The sequence below is a fragment of the Balaenoptera musculus genome, chromosome 2, assembly GCF_009873245.2.
Source record: "Balaenoptera musculus isolate JJ_BM4_2016_0621 chromosome 2, mBalMus1.pri.v3, whole genome shotgun sequence".
In the NCBI taxonomy this organism is placed as follows: domain Eukaryota; kingdom Metazoa; phylum Chordata; class Mammalia; order Artiodactyla; family Balaenopteridae; genus Balaenoptera; species Balaenoptera musculus.
The window spans coordinates 102,212,769-102,235,525 of record NC_045786.1 but is presented as its reverse complement, the minus strand read 5'-3'; the positions used below and the strand labels follow the sequence as shown (position 1 = coordinate 102,235,525).

The following is a 22,757-nucleotide window of genomic DNA, read 5'->3' as shown; positions in this document are numbered from 1 at the left end:
GGGCTCCGGGTCCCGGGCAGTCACTGGGCGCGAGCAGTGGGCACTGCTCTCGGGCGCCCAACCCAAACCTTCCCGGGGATAGGCGGCCGGACCCGCGGCAACGCTTATCCAAAAAGGGCGTTTGTGTCCTCGTAGCCAGGTCTCAACCGCAACCCGCCCTGGAAAAACCTGGGAGCTTCGGAGCGGCCTCGGCCTGGGGGGAGTGGCCCACTCCAAGCTCCAGGAAAAGAGCTTTCCGCTGGGCTGAGGTCCCCTCGGGTGAAGGCGGAAGAGGGAAGACTGACGTGTCCTGAGCTGCCCTCAGGTCGCCGGGAGGGCCCCCCACCCCGCTCCTTGCCGGGCGACGGGCTAGCCCGAGACTCGCGGGGTCTCCAGAGCTGGGCCGGGCCTCCAACCGTAGAAAGGTTTCCCAGGGAGCACTGAAGTGATCCGGGCGCGATGTTTTGCGGTGCGGCCGCAGCCGCTGCGATCAGGCACCGCGGCGGCCAGCCCCGTGGAGGTCGGTTGTCAAGTCCTCTCCAGGCCCCCCGCTAGCGCGCGGCTCTGGGGGAGACCCCGGCAGGAGCGCGAGGGCGGCTGCAGGGCCGCAGAGGCCGCTGGCGCCGCCTCGGCCAGCCCTTCCCGCGCGGAGAGCACCCCGGGGCTGCGGCGGGAAGGTGCCGGACGTGCGGGGCCGCGTGGCGTTGCCATGGAAACGGGCTGGGGCGCGTGGGGAGGTCCCGGGCAGGCGGGCTGCCGGAGGGGGGGGAACCCCAGGTTGGGAGGACTACATAGCAGAGGCGGAGCCCAGTGTTCGAGCTAGAGAGACATGCTGTGGTGTGGCGGTGGGGAGGTGGCCTCCTGAGGGAGGGTCGGAAAGGCCAAGGGGAGGAATTGGAGCCATTGGCTTCAGTTCAAAGAACCTGACCTGGGGAGTCATTCGATCCCTGGTTCCCATAACTGCAGGACTCCCCCAAACAGGTTCCGCTGCCTTAAGGATGACAGTCCTAGGCCACCCTGGAAGTTGGAGCTGCCGGTGGTTGCCACTCCTGCTGCTGCTGTTGCTGGGCACAGGTCGAGATCCAGGAGTGGAAGGTGTGACACACTACAAGGCCGGCGACCCCGTCATTCTGTATGTCAACAAAGTGGGACCTTACCATAACCCTCAGGAGACTTACCACTACTATCAGCTTCCAGTCTGCTGTCCTGAGAAGATACGCCACAAAAGCCTTAGCCTGGGTGAAGTGCTGGATGGGGACCGGATGGCTGAGTCTTTGTACGAGATCCGCTTTCGGGAGAATGTGGAGAAGAGAATTCTGTGCCACATGCAGCTCAGTTCCGCACAGGTCAGCCTCTCCACACGGACTAGAACTTAGCCCTCCCTCCCAGGACCTAATAACAGTGCCTTAGGTTTATGGTTTTCAAAGCACCTTTATGGAAATGATCTGATTTGATTCTAAGTACAACCTCATGTGGCAGGCAGGGAAGGTAGTATTTATTATTTGCATTTGGTTGATGAAGAAACATGCTTGCTCAGAAGTAACCTCTTCAAGACTACATGGATAGTGGATTGCAGAGTTGACATTAGAGCCCAGGTCTCCTGACTCGAAGCTTCTCTGTTGGTAATAAGGTCCCAACTATCACACCTACGTAGTCATTTTTTGCCATTCCTACCTCTTGGCTTCTTTAACTGGCTCCTTTACACGCTACCTAATTTTCCCTATCATGCTTTTTTCTTCAGCAATTCCTATCTTAGGGCACTTTTCCTTAGTCTACTCCAGACCTTCCTACACCTCCCTCTCCTCCTAGGCCTTCATCCTGTCAAGTCATACTTGCTCATTTCGGAGAATCCCAACATACTAGGGTCTACCCAGTGTTTCTCAGCAGGGGACTTTTGTCTCTCAAGAGACACCTGGCAATGTTTGGAGATTTTTTTCTAATTAATTAATGTATTTATGTTTGGCTGCGTTGGGTCTTTGTTGCAGTGCACGGGCCTCTCGTTGCGGTGGCTTCTCTTGTTGCGGAGCACGGGCTCTAGGCGTGCGGGCTTCAGTAGTTGTGGCGCACGGGCTTAGTTGCTCTGCGGCATGTGGGATCTTCCCGGACCATGGCTCGAACCCGTGTCCCCTGCATTGGCAGGTGGATTCTTAACCACTGCACCACCAGGGAAGTCCTCTGAAGATATTTTTGATTGTCACTACCGGGGGACGCTACTGACATCTAGTGAGAAGAAGCCAGGAACGGAGCATCTTACAATTCATAGGGCAGCCCCCCACAACAAAGCATTTTCCAGCTCAAAATGCCATTAGTGGGGCTGCCCTGGTGGCACAGTGGTTGAGAATCCACCTGCCAATGGGTTCGAGCCCTGGTCCGGGAAGATCCCACAAGCCGCAGAGCAACTAAGCCCGTGTGCCACAACTACTGAGCCTGCGCTGTAGAGCCCGTGAGCCACAACTACTGAAGCCCGTGCACCTAGAGCCCGTGCTCCACAACAAGAGAAGCCACCGCAATGAGAAGCCCACGCACCACAACGAAGAGTAGCCCCTGCTCTCCACAACTAGAGAAAAGCCCACGCGCAGCAATGAAGACCCAATGCAGCCAAAAATAAATAAATAATTAATTTAAAAAAAAATGTCATTAGTGCTGAGGTTGAAACCCTGCTCTAATCCAATGCCTGGGGAGGCCTTGTCTGACTCCTAACTTGCTCTTTTTAGGTGGAACAGCTGCGCCAGGCCATTGAGGAACTATACTACTTTGAATTTGTGGTGGACGACTTGCCAATCCGTGGCTTTGTGGGCTACATGGAGGAGAGTGGCTTCCTGCCTCACAGCCACAAGATAGGACTCTGGACCCATTTGGACTTCCACCTAGAATTCCACGGAGATCGTATTATATTTGCCAATGTCTCAGTGCGGGACGTCAAGCCCCACAGTTTAGATGGGTTACGACCTGATGAGTTCCTAGGCCTCACCCACACCTACAGTGTGCGCTGGTCTGAGACTTCAGTCGAGCGTCGGAGTGACAGGCGCCGTGGTGATGATGGTGGTTTCTTTCCCCGAACACTGGAAATCCATTGGTTGTCCATCATTAATTCCATGGTGCTTGTGTTTTTACTGGTGGGTTTTGTGGCTGTCATTCTCATGCGTGTGCTTCGAAATGACCTGGCTCGGTACAACTTGGATGAAGAGACAACCTCTGGAGGTTCTGGTGATGACTTTGACCAAGGTGACAATGGCTGGAAAATTATCCATACAGATGTCTTCCGCTTCCCTCCATACCGTGGTCTGCTCTGTGCTGTGCTTGGTGTGGGTGCCCAGTTCCTGGCCCTTGGCACTGGTAAGGTGATAAAAATTAATTAGGGATTTCTCTCAAGGGGTAGAACTAAGTAGGTAGTTTGTTCAGAAAAAGATCTACAGATCTTCTCTTCTGTCCAAGGTGAGGGGCAGACCTAAGGGGTGGAATGGCTCTAGCAAGGATGTGTATATTCTGTTGTGGGTTTTCTGGACAACAGAACTGGGGGATATTGTTTTGATGGAAGCCCTGGGTCTGGGAGAAAGGGGGCTGGCTGATTTCTCTGAATTTGCCGGAAGAGGGATAGGTGAGACCTAACACAGACTTTCCACTACCACGCTGCAGGCATTATTGTCATGGCGCTGCTGGGCATGTTCAATGTGCACCGTCACGGGGCTATTAACTCAGCAGCCATCTTGTTGTATGCCCTGACTTGCTGCATCTCTGGCTACGTGTCCAGCCACTTCTACCGGCAGATTGGAGGCGAGCGTTGGGTGTGGAACATCATTCTCACCACCAGTCTCTTCTCTGGTGAGGACTGCCCTTTCCGCGGTGGGCCAATTTAGGAACTTAGAACACATCATGGAACCTGAGATAGAGTCAGAGTAAGGCTTTTAAGGGAATGAAAATAGGTAAAAGAAACACTAAGGAAACCATTCAAAAGACAAAAAATTCATTTCTTTTTTTTTGCATAGTTAAATATTAAGCCCTTGAAATGTTTTAGGCAACGTGATAAGCACTTGACATGCCTTCATCTCATTTAATTCTCACACTGACTTTATGAAGTAGGTAATATTGTCCCCATTTTACAGATGAGGAAATTGAACTTCAGGCTGGTTAGGTAACTTGCCTGAGATTATACTCCTAAAAAGCAGAGAATCAGGTTTCAGACCTAGGCAGTCAAACTCTAGAGCCTGTATTCTCAACCATTACACTGAAATAACACTCTTGAATTTATCTTTTGAGACTCCCTTTTTTCCCCCCACGTTTTTTTTTTGGCCACGCTGCACAGCATGTGGGATCCCAATTCCCTGATCAGGGATTGAACCTGTGCCCCCTGCATTGGAGGCACGGAGTCTTAACCACTGTACCACCAGGGAAGTCCCTCCCCAAGCTTTTTTAATTTTGAAAGTGGGCCTCCCCACTCTAGCCTTTCAAGCCAGCTTGTCCTTTCAAAGGCAGTAGTGGTTTGCATTCTGAACCTCTTGTGTTTCCAACTGTTGTGTCTGATTTCTGTTCTACCACATTTACATTTGAACCAGGGCTTTCTGAAAACAGAGCCTTAATCAAATGAATGTCTCATACTAGGAATCACCCGTGCCACAGCAGGACAGGCCCTTGGAGGCAGGTGGATTTGTGTCACTCTTAGATCATTATGTAACGGCTTGCTTAGATCCTTAATGATAATGGGTAGGGGAGGGAGTGTTGGTAAGCTAAGGAACAAAGAACAAGACATGAAAGGGTGGAGTCAGCCTGGGAGCAGGATGTTTCACTCCTCATGCCTTTAGGTCCAGTCTGATTGGGTGCTCCCAGGGATGTAGCTCCTAGTGCTAACTCTCCCTCTCGGGCCCATCCCTGCAGTGCCTTTCTTCCTGACATGGAGTGTGGTGAACTCCGTGCATTGGGCCAATGGTTCAACACAGGCTCTGCCAGCCACCACCATCCTGCTGCTTCTGACGGTTTGGCTGCTGGTGGGCTTTCCCCTCACTGTCATTGGAGGTATCTTCGGGAAGAACAACGCTAGCCCCTTTGATGCACCTTGTCGCACCAAGAACATAGCTCGGGAAATCCCGCCCCAGCCCTGGTACAAGTCTACTCTCATCCACATGACTGTTGGAGGCTTCCTGCCTTTCAGGTATCCTCCCTTTATCCCATGGCCATCACTCTCAGGATCCTGACCTTAACTTTCCCCTTCCCTACTCACCCTGTACCGTAACCCATTGTCAGTGATAATCCCTGGTTCAGCTGTACCATTAAGAGTTCACTAAATGGTTCCTACTTTCTCCAACCAGGACTGAGCTTGAATCAGTTCAAATATGAGGGTGTCTCACTTGTGAAGCTCTCCAGAGACATTGCTCCTTTCACTATCTTCCTAGTTTCTGACTTTGGTGACACCACGTGGGGCTTAAAACCCATTTGATTACTCATCCAATTTATCGAGTACCTTTTAGTGCCAGACAAATACAGTGGAAAATAGAACAGACAAGATCCCTGCTCTCAACCTACCAAAGAAGATGTTCTTGAAATGAGAGCAGCTAATCATAGGTAAAAGAATCCCCATCAAGCCAGGAACTCCAGGGCAGGGAGTAGAGGGGGCCCACTTTCCACAGTGACCCAGTAACATGGAGGGGTGGTGGCTGGATTTTGGCCTGGCCACTGTGCTGGCAGTGCACAGCCCTTTAATGCTGTGTATCGTTTCTTCTCTTCACAGTGCCATCTCTGTGGAGCTGTACTACATCTTTGCCACAGTCTGGGGTCGGGAGCAGTACACTTTGTATGGCATCCTCTTCTTCGTCTTCGCCATCCTGCTGAGCGTGGGGGCTTGCATCTCCATCGCGCTCACCTACTTCCAGTTGTCTGGGGAGGATTACCGCTGGTGGTGGCGATCTGTGCTGAGTGTTGGCTCCACTGGGCTCTTCATCTTCTTCTACTCAGTTTTCTACTATGCCCGGCGCTCCAACATGTCAGGGGTGGTACAGACAGTAGAGTTCTTTGGCTACTCCTTACTCACTGGATATGTCTTCTTCCTCATGCTGGGCACCATCTCCTTTTTTTCTTCCCTAAAGTTCATCCGTTATATCTATGTTAACCTCAAGATGGACTGAGTTTTGGGTGGCAAAACTATCACTCTTCTTTCCCTTTCTTCATGCCCTATTGATCTCTTACCAACATCTCTTCTGATTGAGTGACTGAGTTGTGTGATGGTTTTGTTGCCTTCCCCTTTGCCCTTTGGGCCTCCCTTCCCCAGAGAGGGCCGGGAAATTATAAATCTCTATTATATAAGGAGTATATATTTGAACTTTTTAAGTTGCCTTTTTTTGGTCCTAATTTTTCTTTTTACAATACCAAAATAAAATTTATTAAGAAACAGGATCCTGTAGTTGGAGGGTTTGGTCTGGATATAGGAACTCGTGCCCTGCCGTTAAGGGCACTGTCCCCTAGGAAGGCGGGTCGGCCGCGAAATGAACGGAACTCGAATTCTTCATGGAGCTGAGGAACTGTCGGCTAGCGGAACCTTCATTACCGGGGCCCTGTTTCCGCGGCTCAGCCGGCGCTCCGCCCAACGGAAGTGGCGGAGCCCGAGCTCTGCGCGAAGCGAATTGAATCACCCTGGTGACGGGAGGGGCGCGGAGCAACGCCCTTTCCGCCGGAAACGGGTTTCGGAGCCTCCACGTGCTGTCCCTCCCCCAACTCCGGCCCCGCAGCGGCGGCTCCCCTGCTGTCATGGAGCCCGCCGGCCTGGAACAGATCCTCCGGGAGCTGCTGCTGCCGGACACCGAGCGCATCCGCCGGGTATGGGGCCGGCGGGACCGGGCCAGGGCGAGCGGGGGCGTTGCGGTAACGGCCCGACTCTGACCCCCGGCTCTCCCCAGGCCACCGAGCAGCTCCAGATCGCTCTTAGGGACCCCGCCTCCCTGCCCGCGCTCTGCGAACTGCTGGCCTCGGCGGGCGACCCTCAGGTAAGGTTCCTGCCCCTTCCTGCTGAGTTTCCCATAGTACGCCACATGTCAAGCCCCAGCTCCTGCCCTCGGCAACTCTCTCAGCACCTTCTTGCCCGGACCCTCACGTGCCTGCTTCCTCGTCCCAGATCCGCCAGTTCGCGGCCGTACTGACCCGCAGACGACTGAGCACCGGCTGGCGACGGCTGGCAGCCGAGCAACAGGAGAGGTGGGCGGGGCCAGGGGTGGGGCGGGGCCGGGCTGAGGCGGTTCTTGGGTACCAAATACTTGCCACCTGTGTTCCAGCATCAAGTCTCTGATCCTGACGGTCCTCCAGAGAGAGACAGAGTAAGTGCCTACCTGCCTCCTCTCAGGGCCCTAACTGACTCTAGGCTAAGAGCTTCTCAGGGTTTCTGCCTTCTTTTTCAGCTCCAGGCTGGCTCTTGGGGGGCAGGGACTTAGGTTCTAGACCGAGGGTGGAGGAACGACTCTCAAGCTGTATTAAAGATGAAACTTCTTGAGCGTGGGCTGTGATGGTCTGCCAAAGCCGAGTTGGAAGACAGAACTGAAATTCAGCATGAGTGAGGTCACCCTCACCACACTGCACACCCACTGTGCTGCTAGTGTCCCTCTGAGACGTTGTCTTCTGTGTCCCAACTTGGCAGAGGCCCTGTTCGCACACCTGGAGGTTTCTCTCCTGGCCACCCCATGGAGGCAGGGCCATCGCATACAGGGAAGGGTACTGGAGGGTGATTGGGGGTGGGGAATCTCTCCTGTTTGCAGGCATTCTGTGAGTCTTAGCCTGGCCCAGCTCTCAGCTACCGTTTTTCGAAAAGAAGGCCTGGAGGCCTGGCCTCAGCTCATGCAGCTTCTTCAGCACAGTATCCACAGTCTCCACGTCCCTGAGAGAGAGGTACTACCACATGGTTGGTGGGAGGAAGGGACCCAGAGGCTGGATAGACCATGTAAGCTTTTCCCTCTCAACCCCTCTTCCTGGGCAGATGGGGCTTTTGCTGCTAAGTGTGGTGGTGACCTCCCGGCCTGAGGCCTTCCGACCCCACCACCGGGAGCTTCTTCGGCTTCTGAATGAGACCCTTGGTGATGTGGGCTCTCCTGGGCTCCTCTTCTATTCCCTGCGCACTCTGACCACCATGGCCCCTTACCTTGGCACTGATGATGTGGTGAGATGTGGGCCCTCACCTTCCTGGCTTCCTACCCTCGGGCTTTCGTGTCCTCACCCTTGCAGGATGCAGAGCTACTTAAGATTCTTTCTCTGCTTTTTGTCCTGCCTAACAGTTGAGAGGGGATCCTGTGGGTGGCTTTGCCTAGGCTCCTGCTATGTGCAGGCTTCGAGGAAGCTGCCAGCTTCTGGGGCTGGAGATTAGGCTGCATCGTGCTCTCTGTGATTTAGCTCATCTTGTGTCCTCCAGCCTCTCGTGCGGATGTTGGTGCCCAAGCTCATCGTGGCCGTGCAGATTCTGATCCCTGTAGACGAGGTGAGGACATTCGGGTAGGAGCTCTGTTGGAAGGAGGGTGCAGGAGCATTCAGCCTGGTCCACTGAAGAAGAGCATAGTAACCCCGTGACTTCTCTGTCTGGCAGGCAAAGGCCTGTGAGGCCTTGGAGGCCCTGGATGAATTGCTGGAGTCAGAGTTGCCCATCATCACCTCCCACCTTTCAGAGGTCCTCACGTTCTGCCTGGAGGTGAGCCTGGGGTCGGCACTGTCCCTGCTGCTTGTTCTGCTGGGAGTTTCCTTGCCGGTTTCTGATTCGAGTTGGTCTCTGGGCAGGTGGCTAGAAACGTGGCCCTGGGTGATGCAATACGTGTGCGTATTCTCTGCTGCCTCACTTTCTTGGTCAAAGTCAAGAGCAAGGTGAGTGCCTTCTGACACACATCGCCCCACTTCCATCTTCTTCTCCATCTCACTCTTGGAGCTTTCTGTCCATCTGGGGATATGTAAAGTACCATGGCTAAGATGTTCCAGGCTGGGCCTGGACTCAGCCCAGCTCTTGGCTGGGAGATTGGGAATCTCCTGCTGGACCCCCTGTGGCCTGGAAGGCTGGAATTTCTAATGTGAGTCCATCTTGGGAACAGATTCTCAGGGACACCGTTCCATTCTCCCTTTTAAGGCCTTACTGAAGAATCGCCTCCTGCCACCCTTGCTGCACACCCTTTTCCCCATCATGGCTGCCGAGCCCCCCCTGGGTCAGCTGGATCCTGAGGACCAGGATTCAGAGGAGGAAGAGCTGGATGTTGAGCTGGTGGGGGAGACGCCCAAGCACTTTGCCGTTCAGGTGGGATGTGGGACAGGGGCCGGGGGCAGGGGTGTTAGGTCGTTGGGGGAGGTTGGGGGGCAGAGATGGAGTCCATCAAAGTCTCCCTGTCCTTTTCCAGGTCGTGGACATGCTGGCACTCCATTTGCCCCCTGAGAAGCTCTGTCCTCTGCTGGTAAGTGTGGCTTTGTCCTTCCAGTGCTCCTACCCCCGGGTTTGCCTAGCCTCCCGAGCCTGAGGATGTCTGGGCCCTGGTAGGTGTGGAAGGCCTGTTGCCGCAGGAACAGGCAGGCTCGTGCTGGGGTTTCAGGAGAGTGCCATCTGCTCCCCTAGATGCCCATGCTGGAAGAGGCTTTGCGGAGCCAGAGCCCATACCAGCGCAAGGCTGGCCTCCTGGTGCTGGCGGTGCTCTCGGATGGAGCCGGGGACCACATCAGGCAGAGGTATTTGTTCCCCTGTCTCGGAGTGAGGGTGGGCCATGGGGAGGAGGACCACACTGCCCACGGCAGTCCTGGTCTCCGCTTGTCCTTTGAGCCTAGTCATCACTAGTGTCTGCTCCCACACTCAAGTGTCCTGGTTTGAAAGATACCCCAGCTGTCAGGGTCAGCGGGTGGTGCTCACCATCTGGTGGCAGAAAGCCTTGGTTTTCCCAGGGGAAACAGCAGAATGGCTCAGCCCAGGGATCTCAGGTCCTGCCCCTCAGACTCCATCCTCTTATCCTGCCCCATCCAGACTGCTGTCCCCACTGCTACAGATCGTGTGCAGGAGCCTGGAGGATCCGTCACAGGTTGTGCGCAATGCTGCGCTCTTTGCCCTGGGCCAGTTCTCAGAGAACCTACAGGTCAGCAAGGCCGGTGTGGGCAGCCACTGTTTCAGAGTCCCCACCTGTCCCAGAGACCAGCTTCCCCTCAGCCCCATCCCTCAGGCATCCCTGCTGCCATCAGTACTTAGGTGCGTGCCTTGCAGTTGAGCTGACTCAGGCCGCCTTTCTCCTTTCCCCAGCCCCACATTCGCAGCTATTCCGGGGAGGTGATGCCACTGCTCCTCGCCTACCTAAAGTCCGTGCCTCCTGGGTGCACACGTCACCTAGCCAAGGCCTGCTATGCTCTGGAGAACTTCGTGGAGAACCTAGGTGGCGATGCCCTTTGGGGGTATGAGGGAGGGGACAGGGCTGTCGCTTTGGCTGAAGGGGGCAGGAGGTGCAGCTCCACGAACCACTGCCCGTGGTGGGGAGAGGGATGTGGCAGGGCCACAAGGAGGGTCGGCCTGGAGGCAGGTAGGAGGCCTGGGTTGGTTGGTAGAGGGGTGCCCGTTCCCACAGGGCCTGAAGTGCAGCACTACCTTACGGAGCTCATGGAGTGTATGTTGCAGCCTCTGAGGAACCCCAGCAGCTCCCGGGCCAAGGAGCTGGCTGTGAGCGCCCTGGGGGCCATTGGTGAGTCAGAGGCAGGAGGCGGGAGCATGGGTTCACTCCGGGTGCCTGCGGCAGGTGGTCCCTGCTCACTCTCCAGCTCTGATTCTGTCCTTCCATGCTGCAGCCACGGCTGCCCAGGCCTCCATGCTGCCCTACTTCCCCACCATCGTGGAGCACCTGCGGGAATTCCTGTTGACAGGCCATGAGGACCTTCAGCCTGTGCGGATCCAGAGCCTGGGTGAGCGAGGGACTCCTAGGCGGGCTTCCCAGTGCTGGGGAAGGGCCGATGCTCACCTGTCGTTCTCGAGAGCGCCCCGGGGCAGCACAGGTGTCTTCCTGCGCTCGCACCGTACCCAGGAGTAGAAGGGATTTCTGAATTTCCCCCGCCCCCGCCCAGCTATCTCTGGTCCCTTAGGCCTTGGCCCTGCACACCTCTGGCCTAGTGCCTCATCCTGGTGCTAACCGAGCCCTTGCCTCTGCAGAGACACTTGGGGTGCTGGCGCGAGCAGTAGGGGAGCCCATGAGGCCCCTGGCTGAGGAATGCTGCCAGCTGGGGCTGGGCCTGTGTGACCAGGTAGACGACCCTGACTTGCGGCGCTGCACGTGAGTGAGCCCTCACCCCGCCCCCACCCAGACCCCAGTCCTCCGGTTCTGGACCATGGGTTCCCCGGGTTCCCCCGTCCTGTCTGGCTACAGCAGGTAGGACTATAAAGCTTCCGCCTGTCTCCGCCAGGTACAGCCTGTTTGCAGCCTTATCGGGGCTGATGGGTGAGAGCCTCGCTCCCCACCTGCCACGAATCACCACACTCATGCTGTTGTCACTGCGTTCCACCGAGGTCATTGTGGTGAGCACACAGGGTGGGCTGGGCCAGTTGGGGACGGCCAGGGCTGGGATGGGATCTCTCTCCTGGGCCCAGCTGAGCCAAAGTCCCTGCTGTGCCTCCCCATTCCAGCCTCAGTACAATGGAAGCAGCACCTTCCTTCTGTTTGACGACGAGCGCGGTGGGGAGGAAGAGGAGGAGCTCGCGGAGGAGGACGAGGAAGAGGAGGATGACTCAGAGATCTCAGGGTGCGGAGGGTGCCGTTCTGGTCTGGGGGATCCTGGCTTGGACAAGGGCCCAGGGCCAGCTCTGCTTCTACTGGCGCCTGATTGCTGCTGCCTCCCCACCTTACTCTAGGTACAGCGTGGAAAACGCCTTCTTCGATGAGAAGGAAGACGCCTGTGCTGCGCTGGGGGAGATCTCTGTGAATGCCAGGTGAGCATTGGCCTCTCCTTGGCACTGGGAACCTCTCCTGGGAGCCCCTGCCCCATGGTGGTGTGTCTGTCCACAGTGTGGCCTTCCTTCCGTACATGGAGACTGTCTTTGAAGAAGTGTTCACACTGCTGGAGGTGAGTGGGGCGGGGGGCGGGGCGGGTGAGGTCTGGGGGCTAGGAGCTGTGCCGGCCCTGCACGCAGCACACACGTCCTGCCCCTTCTCGTGCTGCAGTGCCCTCACCTGAACGTGCGGAAGGCAGCCCATGAGGCCCTGGGTCAGTTTTGCTGTGCGCTGCACAAAGCCTGTCAAAGCTGCCCCTCGGAACCCAACACTGCTGGTGAGAAGGCGAGGCCGGGTCCAGGCTGGGGCCTCTGGAAGCAGGGGGTGGGTGGGGAGGGGGCAGGGGCTGACCAAGGCTTCAGCCAATCGTGTCCCCAGCTCTGCAGGCCGCGCTGGCCCGGGTGGTGCCATCCTACGTGCGGGCAGTGAACGGGGAGCGGGAGCGCCAGGTGGTGATGGCCGTGCTGTCGGCCCTGACGGCAGTGTTGCGCGGCTCTGGGAGCGTGGCGTTGCAGCCCCCCGGGCGGCTTGCTGAGCTCTGCCACGCACTCAAGGCTGTGCTGCAGAGGAAGGTGAGGGGCCGGCGGGCTGCAGGGTGAGGAGGTGGCCCAGCCTTGGGTGGGGCTAGCCAGAGGCTACCAGTCCAGCTTCCCCCTCCTTCCACCCATGGAAAGGAGAAGGGGCAGGAGAGCCCAGACTGAGCTGAGCGCCCTCTTTCTGCAGACAGCTTGTCAGGACACCGACCAGGAGGAGGATGAGGACCAGGTAAGAGCTACGGGTGCAGACTGGGACCAGGCAGCCCAGTTGGTCTCCACGGGGCGGGGTGGACGGCGTGCTTGGCGTGGCTTGGGGGTACGGGGCTTGCTAAAAGATTGGTAGTGGCTCGGAACAACCAACCCCGCTCCCACTAAGGCAGTGGGTGTTCAAGGAAGGCTTCCTGGAGGTGGGGATTCGGGGTAGGCTTGGATTGATAGTGGGAGTAGGACGACCAGGAGGGAAAGCTGGGCTGCAAACAAACCCAGCCTGGAAGGGGCCAGTCCTGTCAACCAAGGGCAGCCCTCAGGGAGACCACCTGCAGCCGTGGAGGAGTATGGTGGGAGGTGTCCCCAAGTCTTAGAGCTGGCCCTGGTGTCCAGCCTCTGACCTGGCCCTGCAGGCTGAATACGACGCCATGTTGCTGGAGCATGCTGGTGAGGCCATCCCTGCCCTGGCCACTGCGGCCGGGGGAGATGCCTTTGCCCCCTTCTTTGCCGGCTTCCTGCCATTATTGCTCTGCAAGACGGTGAGTGCTCTGTCCTCTGGCTTCGAGCCCCATTCCGCCTGTGCCCCCTGTGCCCAGTTCCCCACTTTGTCCCAGTCCCAGGCTGACTCGCACTCCTCCCCCCACCAGAAACAGGGCTGCACAGTGGCAGAGAAGTCCTTTGCGGTGGGGACGCTGGCGGAGTCCATTCAGGGCCTGGGTGCCGCCTCGGCCCAGTTTGTGTCCAGGCTGCTCCCCGTGCTGTTGAGCACTGCCCGGGAGGCGGACCCCGAGGTGCGGAGCAATGCCGTCTTTGGGCTGGGCGTGCTGGCGGAGCACGGGGGTCGCCCTGCCCAGGAGTATCCTCGGCTTGCAGGAGGGGGCCCAGATGGGGTTGGGAGGGTGTCCCTGGGGTTCGGGATGGGAGCAGTCTCCCCGCGTGCCTGTTCCTTGACTGTGGACCAGACACTTCCCCAAGCTGCTGGGGCTCCTGCTGCCCCTCCTGGCGAGGGAGCGCCATGATCGTGTCCATGACAACATCTGTGGGGCACTTGCCCGCCTGCTGATGGCCAGTCCCACGAGGAAACCAGAGCCCCAGGTGAGGGGTGGGGGCATCAGGCAGGGCCAGGGAGCTGAGGAGGGTGCAGGGCTGGAGGCCAGAGTCTTCTTTGTGTTCAGGTGCTGGCTGCCCTGCTGCACGCCCTGCCACTGAAGGAGGATTTGGAGGAGTGGGTCACCTTAGGGCACCTCTTCAGCTTCCTGTACCAGAGCAGCCCTGACCAGGTAACCCCAATGCTGGGGCCCTTAGAGGGGGCTTGATGCTCCACTCTCATTGACAGGCAGGGTTGGCATCAGTTTAAGCTGCTCTTCTCGGCTTTCTTGTTGGTGTGCAAGGATTGGCAGCCAAGGCGTTTAATGGGAGAGGAGGGGCTTCCTCTCACCACGTAGCATTTTTCCTCAGGGAGGTTTCATTTCCACCCTCTGGTCTGAGCCAGAAGTCACAGCTTTCCTAGGCTGATTTCCTAGACCAGGCTCTTTCAGACTGTGCTCCATGGAGCCTGGGTCCTTTGGGCCACCCCACCATCCTTTCCAGTCAGAGCAGCTCTGCTTTCTGAATGAGATTTGTCTGCATCAAGTGGCTAGCTTTGGGACTCATGTCCCAGTGCTCTTGTGTCCATCACCTTTGTCTTGCATCTTCGCAGACTACTGTGTGGGTGGAGCTCCTGAGTGTCTGGGCTTCTTTTGGTCTTGAGGCCGTGATTTCAAATACCTTTGGTCACAGTCTCATGCTCTCCAAAAAAAAACAAAAAACAAAAAACATTACTACCACCCTGTTTCAGGGTTCTTCTCATGGTTCACAGTTGTTTGGCGTGTGTGTTAATCAGCATCGCTCAAACAGCCCAGGTGGGAGACTGCCTCTCTGGGGCTCCTACCACCCACCCCAGTGCTGGGGCCCAGGGGTGCTTCTGCCCCTGAGTCAGCCCTGCTTTCCCCACAGGTTGTAGATGTGGCTCCAGAGCTCCTGCGCATTTGCAGCCTCATCCTGGCCGAGAACAAGGTCCCACCAGGTGAGGGTGGCAGCTGTGGGCAGGGCTGGGGGGAGGCGGGGAGCAGCAGGGCTCAGGGGGCCGGGGGCAGCTAGGGATGGGGGGCCAGCCCTCCCCAGACTCCTCCCCCTTCACTCTCCACCCAGACACCAAGGCGTCGCTGCTGCTGCTCCTCACGTTCTTGGCCAGACAGCACGCTGACAGCTTCCATTCAGCACTGGGCTCCCTGCCTGGCAACAAGGCCCAGGAGCTCCAGGCCATCCTGGGCCTCACCTAGACTGCGGGCTGCCGCTGGGCCAGAGAGAACAGAGCCTGCCCACGCCCGAGACCAGCTCTCAGCCCAGTTCCAGCTCACGCCTTACCAAAGATTCTGGGCCTGGGCCTCATACCCACTTGGAGTCTCAGCCCTACCTGCTGCCTTACGGGGGTGTCCCCTAGGGCTGGGTCTGTCGTGCTGTGGGACAATACAAACGGAGTCATGACACCATTCTGTAATAAAGGCAGTTTATTTTCTGCTTGAACAGTAGCTCTGGGAGCAGGAAGGCTAGAGATCCGTGTTCAGAAGTGAGGCAGGACATTGTTTAACGTAGCGGGTTCCCTGGCAGCTTTGTAAATTGGCTCTAACCGCAGTGGAATCGGGGCCCTGGCTGGATCAGGAGGCGCCCATATGGCTCCTCTTGTTTCACACAAAGGATCTGCTGTGCAGCAAGCACTGGTCAAGAGGGGAGGAGAGGGCTGGTCAGAGGAGAGGGTCCCTACAGCAGCCTCTGGCCTGTGTGTCCACTCCCCGCCCCCCACACAGGCACACACGTTCCTCGCTCACCCAGGAGCAGGTAGAAGACCCGGGCGGCCACCCTGCGGGGACTGAGAGGTGGCACCAGGCTGCTGAAGTCAGGCTCCCTGTTGGCCTGCAGCTCCCGTGCCACTGCCCTGTGGGGGTCAAGAACTGTGAGCTGAGGCTGCAGCGCAGGCCACCCACGGAGGCACGCCCTTCCGGTACCTGTGCACAGCCTCCAGCGAGAGCGGCTCAGGCTCTGGGGGCAGCTCCACAGGCAGCTCCACAGGCAGCTCCACAGGCAGCTCAGGGAGCTCAGGCACCATGGGCAATGCAGGGGCTTCCGGCAGCTCCGCCTCAGCCCAGGGCCTAGGAGAACACGGGAGTTGGGTGGAGCAGGGAAGGTGGCAGCTGTGACAGTGACGAGGGGCACACCCATCCTAGCTGGGGCTGCTGCTTACCACCGTTCTTCCAGGGGGACGAGGCTGATGCGGGGCTTCTCCTCCTCAGCCGCTTCTAGGGAGATCTCTGTCAGGGAGAGGGCAAGGTCCTGAGTGGGTTTTTTTGCATCTGAGCGGTTGGGATTTTGGGGCCACCTGGTCCACCTGGGTGCCCGAGCTGGCAGTGACTTGTTAAAAAGCACCCAGGGGGTGGGGGGAGGGGATGAAGAGTCTCAGTCTGTGCTTCCCTATGTTAAGTGCGCTGACAAGAACTGTCAGCAGTGGGGGCACCAGGTTCCTGGCACAGTGGTCAGGGTGGTGGTCTCCGCCGTCCCTTCTCCAGGTACTTACCTGAAGGCAGCATGAGGGGCCCACTGGGCTCCAGGGCCTCCCTCAGGACCTGGAGATGAGAGAAAGAGGACTAAGACCCCAAGCATCACAGAAGCACCGGGGGCAGGGGTGAAGCAGGCCTAGCCCTGAACCAGCCTGGCTGGGACCTGGTGCCCATGGCTCACGTGGGCAGAAAAAAGCAGCCTGTTGGAGCTCAGGCAAGGCAGGAAGGAGTGAGGGTGCCGTTACCTCGATAGCGCTCGGAATTTCAGCCTTTCTCCTTTCCTCCTCAGCTGCCGCCTCCCTCTCAGCTTCCTCCTCCTCAAGCTCCGGGGGCGGCCTTCTCCGGAGTGCTAGCGGGAGTGGCTGGGCACAGTGGGTCCAGAAAGCCAGCAGTTCTTGGGGTAGCCGGCCAGCTGAGGACGGGGCAGCAGGGAGAGGGTTTAAGGCGTGAGGAACACCAAGAGTGAGGGATAGGGGTTCAGAGGATCCCACACACCAGCTCCCACCATTCCTCACAGTGAGCCGGGGTTCGGAACAGCTCTGCGGGGCTCATGATCATCCTCTCAGGAGGCTGCACCATTGGCTGTGTGGTGGGAAAGGCCGGAAGCCCGGTTAGGAAGGAGCCACTGCCCCTTATCCACCTGCAGTGCCTTGTTCCAGGGCCTCTGGCCTTCTAGCTCTTTCAGGCTCATGCTCCTGCCTGCTCTGCTCGTTGCTAAAAGGACTTTCAGCTGATGCCCTGGGATGTGCTAGGCGGGGTAATGAAGGGGTATGTGGGCAAACCCCCAACATGTGCACTTTGGGGACTGTTCTCAAGGCTCCCCCCAGGAGTTTAGGAGGCCCAACGTGCACCTGCCTCCCTCCATCCCTCCAGAGCCTGGGCTGTACTCACACACTCCCGGCAGTGGGCTCTGGTTTGCATTTGTTCCTGGAATTCCTTCCGGGGGATCTGGGTCTCCCGGTCCCAGAATAATAACCGGCGGCGACGGCGGCGGCGAGCAGGTGGGGGGACTGGGGGCCTCCTCCGCTGAGGGGGGAGGGGAGGTGGGAGCAAGGCTACCCATTACTCCTTTCCCTGTGGTCCTCGTGGACTGCAGACAGGTCCCAGCCTGCCATCCCTAGCGGTGCCCCGGGAGGGGGCTTGGGTGGGGCCTCTGGGAGCGGGTGCAGCTCCCACCCCGTATGAGGTGCCCATCCGGATAAAATGGGGTGTGGACAGGGGCACCTTTTCCTAATTTGCTCAAAGGCCTGTGGAAGCTAGCAGTGGCCTTCAGCTTGGGGAAACTGAAAATGGGTGAGCAGTTCTGGCAGAGGAGGGCGAAAAGGAGGCGGCTTGGAGGAGCATTACTCACCTCTGGGCTAGGTGGGGCTGGCAGACGCAGCTCCGGTGGGGGGGTTATCTCTGCAAAAACACTCGAGGTCCCAGCTCTGCCCCACACCCTTTGCCCTCAGAGCCACCCAGGCGAGATGCTAGAGAGTCCTCCCTTCAGCAAGTTAGAATACGGGGCCACTGTCTGCAGCAGCTGTGCAGGGACCCCCGGGAAGGACCCTGGCACGCCAGGTACTCACCAGGAAGTAGGACCTCGGGCTCCCAGCCTGGTGGCTTCAGCTCTTCAGGGGCCAGGACCTCAGCCGGAAGTAGCTCTGCAGCCTCCTCCACCCTGAGGGGAAATGGGCAAGAGAATGAAGATACCCTCCCAGCAATGACCCCTACCTGGCCCAGGGGTACCTGGCCCAGGGGTTCCTGCCCTTACTCTGCAAGAGCTAGAGGTGAGGGCGGGGGGACTGTGATCTCCCTCTCTGGGGCCAGGAGCTCCTCTTTGTACTCTGCGAAGAGAAGGTCAGCGCTCAGAACACAGAAGAGATGGGAACACTGCGCAGCCCAGACTGCCCGTGCCGGGGGTCTGACCATCCAGCACCGGGCGGGCCCTACGCGGCCGGATGGACCTGCCTAGCCGACGTTCCTCTAACAAGATGGCTTCCTCCTCCTCTGCGATCAGCAGGTCCAATTCCCGGCGGCTGACCTCTGGGAGTTCCCGTTCACCCTGTCAGGAGAGGGAGAACCAAGGCGAGGGGACTCAATTCCATTTCTGTCTGAGAGACATGCCACAGGGCTGGGCCAGACCGAGGAAGCCCGTGGGTGCTACGGCGCTGGGGGCAGTGGTGGGGAAACGGAAGTGGAGAAGGCAGGACTCTGGGGGCAGAAAGAAGCAGATGCAGGGGGGCTGGGCCATCAGAAGCAGGACTCGGGCCTCAGGCTCCATGTGCAGGGGGTCAGCTCACCTCAATCTTTAGCATACGTATGGGCTCCGCCTCCAGGAGCGTGATGGCCTCGGGAGACGGTACAGTGATCAGAATCCTTTCTGGAGGGGAGGGAAGTCACACCAGCCCCTGTTTCTTTCCAAGTCCCACCACCCATGTGGTAAGACAAAAGCATGGACTCTGGAGTCAAGTCCACCTGAGTTCTAGTCAGGCCCCGGCTAGTCACTGGCAAGCTGACCCAGGACACATCGCTTAACCACTATGGGCTTCACTTTCCTTATCTGTAAACTGGGGATAATTCTGATCTCATAGGACTCTTGTGAGCAGTGACGACATTATACACATACAGTGCCCCTCACAGGGCCTCGCTCCTGAAAGAAGCTCAAAGACAGTGATTTCTTCAGCTCTTGGACGTTCCTCTGCCTCTCACCAAAAAGAAGGCTCTCACTGCTCACCTGGCTCTATAGGAACTTCAGGAGGGATCTCTTCAAGAACTCTCTCTGGGATCACAGCTTCTAGGAGGTGTCGAATCTTTGGGGAGGGATTGGGGACAAAAGATAGGGTTCAGCTTCAGCGCCCTGCTTCCCCACTTTCACAACCTTATTCAGACAATGGACAGTGATAGCCCTTTATGCCTAATTCTGTGGCACTGACAGCAGCATGCAGTGAACCCACTCACCATCCGGTTTCCTTTCCTCCCATTCCTGCCCCCACCCAATCATCTAGACTGTGTTAATTTGTCTGTGAAAGAAGCACTGCATCCTTATGTCAAGTGTTGGGGACAGAGGGAACAGAAAAGATTCTTGATCTTAAGGACTACATGGTCTAGTGGGGAGACGAGTTTGTATATGACCCCAGCAAGAGCCAGCCAAAGGATGCTGTACACCCGAAACTAGCACAACACTGTAAATCAACTACACTTCAATAAAAGTTGTTTTGAAAAACAAAATAAATTAATTAAAAAAAAAAAAAAGAGTCAACACAAAGGATAAACAAAGCCCTAGTGATGTGCTGAGTTCTAGAACAACGTTTGGTTCTGGCCGGGAGTGGTATAAAGACTTGATGGAAAAGAGTAGCAATTGAGCGAGGACTGTAAGAGAACAAGGAGAACAAGGGGTGACCATTATGGCCTAGGGGAACAGCAAAAGCAAAGAAGTAAATGTGGCATCTTTGCGGCATAGGGGCCAGGCTGGTGTCTGGGAGCCAAAGATGCCCAGGGGATGTGCTGAGAGATGTCTAGGGATGGCTACCTCTGGACCAGGGTACGGAGAGCCTTAAATGCTAGTATTCTGTTGGCAGTGGGGAGCCACTGAAGGAAGGAAGTAATACTGTCTAAGCTGTAGGGGTGTTAGGAATGGATGGACAAGGACATGGGAAACCCAGTGCCGAGGGACACTGAGGGCGTGGATTGGGGGCTTGGTTCTTGGAATGGTGTGGAGACAAGAGCTGCCTCTAGGTTGGTCCTGAATAGGTAAGTGCAGCAGGCTTGTCTGGATGGGTCCACCATGGCAATTGCACTGCAATGACTTCTGTGGGGCAGAGCTGTAGCAGGCTCCCATCCCACCCCCACCCTAGTGTCAGACTGGCAACTCATCAGTCTGAGGTGTCCAGGGGGAATGAGACCTACCTGAGGGATATTCAAGGGACTGGGCAGTCTGGGTTCCACAGACATCATCCCAAAAAAGGGGTCTGGAGCAGCTTCCAGAGTCTCCATCCTGGCCAGGTGATTAGGCAGTAGCAGGCTGGGTCTGAGGGAGAATGGGGGCTGTCAAGGACTGAGGCCAAGCAGGGAGGTTCCCTTCCAAAGACTGGGTGGTCCCAGTCCCAGGGACACACTCACAGCTCAGCCTCCACCATATCAATGCGGATCTGCAGCTGGGCCCGGTGCAGGCGCTCCAGGATGTGCTGGATGTCCTCTGCGGGCAGGGAGGGCAAGATATGGCGCCAGCCCATGGGAGGACCACTCAGCTCTGCCCCACCTCAGAGCCTTCTAGCCTTACCTACAAGGTACTGGCATTGTTGAGAGTAGACCCGAATGACGCCGATCTGGAGCTGGGCTGAGAGGTAAAGGGAGAAGCGGGGCCGCGGCAGACCTGGCAGCGGGGGCTGCACTCGTACCAGCACGTAATTGAGGATTTCCTCGCTGGGGGAACGACGCGCCCTGATCACCACTGCGCCAAAGACCAGCCCCACAGCCCAGCGTAATCCATCCCCTAACCCACAATGGCCCCAGGCCACTCTTGGCCTTTTCTGGGCCTTACCAGGTCTTCACCACGTTCACCTTCAGGTATTCGCGCTTCACCAACCGGGTGCCGCGCGTTGCTGCCAGCCTGGAAGAAGGACGAGGAGTGAGGATGGAGGAGAAGCCCTCAGGCTGGGATCCCTGGGCGCCCCTCCCGGTGCGCCCACCCTGGCTCAGCCCTCCCTTACCAGATGGTGGCGAAGCAGCCCGTGTGGCGCTGAAGCACGCTGGGATAGTAGAACATGGTCCCTCTGGGGTTGCACCCTCGTCTACACCACTCTTCCGTTGGGATCTCAGTCCGAATTCTTCAGGGCACAGGATTTTCCAACACCGTCGGAGAGAAGGATGTGGACAAGCGGCGCAGCGAGTGCACCCAGAATGCCAAATAAATGAACCGATAAACGATGGGTGGATAAACGACTAAGGGCATAAGTAAATGGAGACGCACACTGGATACACAGGAGCAGGGACACCCTCTCCGTCCGCCCTGAGCCGGTTCGCACGCTGCGTGGGTGCTTCGTACTTACTGGAGCCTCGCGGGTTGGGTTCCAGATTGGAGATGCTCAGCTCCGCGACGGGAAGCCCAAGCTGCGACCCAGACCAGGTCCGGAGAGAGAACGGGAGTCCTCCGCAGAGAAGCCGGTCTCTCGGCCTTTGCACAGCTTCGGCCCCTGCCCGGTCCCGCTGCTGGAAGGCTAGATCCCGCCGCAGGGAGCTCGTGCTCTGCGCCTCTCTCCTCATTAGATGGCGGCGGCCCCCAGAGCAGCCAATGGGGAACCGGGTCAGCTTGGGGGCACTCGCTGCAGGGTGCCAAGTAGGCTGCCTGGTTGGAGGCCACAGGGGGCTCCCGAGGCAGGCAGCGAACCAATGGGAAGAACCCTGCACACGCGCGGGGGGTGGGGTGGGGCGGGGAGGGGGGGGCATTGTGAGGTGTCCCGACCAATGGGCTCTCCTCCTCGCCTGGGCAACAGGGGTTCCTCAGAGGTGCTTCTCTTTGGACCAATGAGCGGGGAGCAGACCCCAGCCTCACCTGCGGCGAGCCTGGTAACAAGGGTGCTTCAGCTACCTGGGAGGTTGCGTCATGCCAAGGGCAACCGCCACGCCCTGTTTGGGGCGCCTGACCTGCGGTTAGACCTTGCCCTTTTCCCCAAATCCCACCTAGTAGCAATTGGTTGGTCCGCCTTTGTTCCCAGCCTAGGGCCTATAGTGAGCTAGGGAGGTAGAAACGGGTGTGAGGTGGCCTTGGAGCCGCCCCAGGTCGTTGGGGAAGAAAGACCTCACAGGGAGCAACGAGGGCACTGGCCGGGTCATTTCCTAAATTTGAACAGTTTAGGTTGTGGCATTCCTCACCTGGCTGTTTTCCAGTTGTGAATGTTTTCCTGGCTGAGACTTTAGTTTTGCTGGATGCAGGGCATACTTCTCAGCGTACAAAAGCTGTTTTGTCTCAAAAATTCTTTGTGTAATATAAGTTGTATGGTTGTAGTTACAAATATCCCATTCCCCATGTCTCCTGCCTTTGCACAGCCATTTCTTTGGCCTAGAATATCCTTCCCAGTCTTGACTCCAGGGCATGCTTCTGCCTCTTTATTAAGACTCAGCTCTTCACACCATACACAAAAATAAATTCAAAATGGCTTAAAGACTTAAATAAGACATGACACCATAAAACTCCTGGAAGAGAACATAGGCAAAACATTCTCAGACATAGACTGCAGCGATATTTTCTTAGATCAGTCTCCCAAGGCAAAAGAAATAAAGCCAAAAATTAACAAATGGGACCTAATCAAACTTAGAAGCTTTTGCACAGCAAAGGAAACCATAAACAAAAGGAAAAAACCTACCGAATGGGAGAAAATATTTGCAAACGATGCGACAGACACAGGCTTAATTTCCAAAATATACAAACGGCACATACAACTCAATATCAAAAAAAACAAAAAACCCAATCAAAAAATGGGCAGAAGACCTAAATAGTCATTTCTCCA

General features: G+C 57.2%; 3 protein-coding genes across 10 annotated transcripts; 2 read left to right on the top strand and 1 right to left on the bottom strand.

Annotated features, from left to right (window-relative positions):
- Nucleotides 1-204: 204 nt before the first annotated feature.
- TM9SF1 (transmembrane 9 superfamily member 1) lies at nucleotides 205-6,363 on the top strand. 5 transcript variants are annotated; one of them, XM_036841789.1, is made up of 6 exons: nucleotides 205-304; nucleotides 961-1,325; nucleotides 2,694-3,315; nucleotides 3,616-3,801; nucleotides 4,852-5,125; nucleotides 5,702-6,363. In XM_036841789.1, the coding sequence occupies exons 2-6, from the start codon at nucleotides 978-980 to the stop codon at nucleotides 6,093-6,095; spliced, it is 1,824 nt and encodes a 607-aa protein (XP_036697684.1). In that variant the 5' UTR covers nucleotides 205-304; nucleotides 961-977; the 3' UTR covers nucleotides 6,096-6,363. The 5 variants fall into 5 exon arrangements, 4 of the variants coding, with proteins under 4 accessions (XP_036697684.1, XP_036697680.1, XP_036697681.1 ...); XM_036841785.1 differs by having other exon boundaries at nucleotides 253-499; XM_036841786.1 differs by lacking the exon at nucleotides 205-304 and adding an exon at nucleotides 509-656.
- A 125-nt stretch (nucleotides 6,364-6,488) lies between these two features.
- IPO4 (importin 4) lies at nucleotides 6,489-15,215 on the top strand. Of its 2 annotated transcripts, XM_036841781.1 has the most exons (30): nucleotides 6,700-6,783; nucleotides 6,864-6,950; nucleotides 7,079-7,158; nucleotides 7,236-7,277; nucleotides 7,713-7,842; nucleotides 7,931-8,110; nucleotides 8,360-8,425; nucleotides 8,531-8,632; nucleotides 8,719-8,802; nucleotides 9,059-9,223; nucleotides 9,324-9,377; nucleotides 9,536-9,645; nucleotides 9,935-10,043; nucleotides 10,205-10,334; nucleotides 10,524-10,637; nucleotides 10,741-10,854; nucleotides 11,099-11,219; nucleotides 11,350-11,461; nucleotides 11,570-11,685; nucleotides 11,795-11,872; nucleotides 11,949-12,006; nucleotides 12,105-12,210; nucleotides 12,312-12,505; nucleotides 12,657-12,698; nucleotides 13,090-13,215; nucleotides 13,324-13,532; nucleotides 13,639-13,771; nucleotides 13,852-13,956; nucleotides 14,672-14,741; nucleotides 14,867-15,215. In XM_036841781.1, the coding sequence occupies exons 1-30, from the start codon at nucleotides 6,715-6,717 to the stop codon at nucleotides 14,995-14,997; spliced, it is 3,237 nt and encodes a 1,078-aa protein (XP_036697676.1). In that variant the 5' UTR covers nucleotides 6,700-6,714; the 3' UTR covers nucleotides 14,998-15,215. The 2 variants fall into 2 exon arrangements, 1 of the variants encoding a protein (XP_036697676.1); XR_005018602.1 differs by lacking the exons at nucleotides 13,852-13,956; nucleotides 14,672-14,741; nucleotides 14,867-15,215 and having other exon boundaries at nucleotides 6,489-6,783; nucleotides 13,070-13,215.
- Nucleotides 15,216-15,289: 74 nt separating this feature from the next.
- REC8 (REC8 meiotic recombination protein) lies at nucleotides 15,290-22,420 on the bottom strand. Of its 3 annotated transcripts, none has more exons than XM_036841782.1 (19): nucleotides 21,300-22,420; nucleotides 20,792-21,077; nucleotides 20,531-20,673; nucleotides 20,371-20,446; nucleotides 20,158-20,278; nucleotides 18,986-19,061; nucleotides 18,552-18,631; nucleotides 18,220-18,313; nucleotides 18,023-18,095; nucleotides 17,838-17,929; nucleotides 17,621-17,670; nucleotides 17,161-17,295; nucleotides 16,785-16,851; nucleotides 16,515-16,681; nucleotides 16,287-16,335; nucleotides 15,957-16,023; nucleotides 15,721-15,864; nucleotides 15,544-15,650; nucleotides 15,290-15,432 (listed from the first exon to the last, which is right to left on the bottom strand). In XM_036841782.1, exons 1-19 carry the CDS (start codon nucleotides 21,694-21,696, stop codon nucleotides 15,341-15,343), a joined length of 2,316 nt encoding a protein of 771 aa, XP_036697677.1. In that variant the 5' UTR covers nucleotides 21,697-22,420; the 3' UTR covers nucleotides 15,290-15,340. The 3 variants fall into 3 exon arrangements, with proteins under 3 accessions (XP_036697677.1, XP_036697679.1, XP_036697678.1); XM_036841784.1 differs by having other exon boundaries at nucleotides 18,178-18,313; nucleotides 20,792-20,860; nucleotides 20,961-21,426; XM_036841783.1 differs by having other exon boundaries at nucleotides 20,792-20,860; nucleotides 20,961-21,426.
- Between the last annotated feature and the right edge of the window lie 337 nt (nucleotides 22,421-22,757).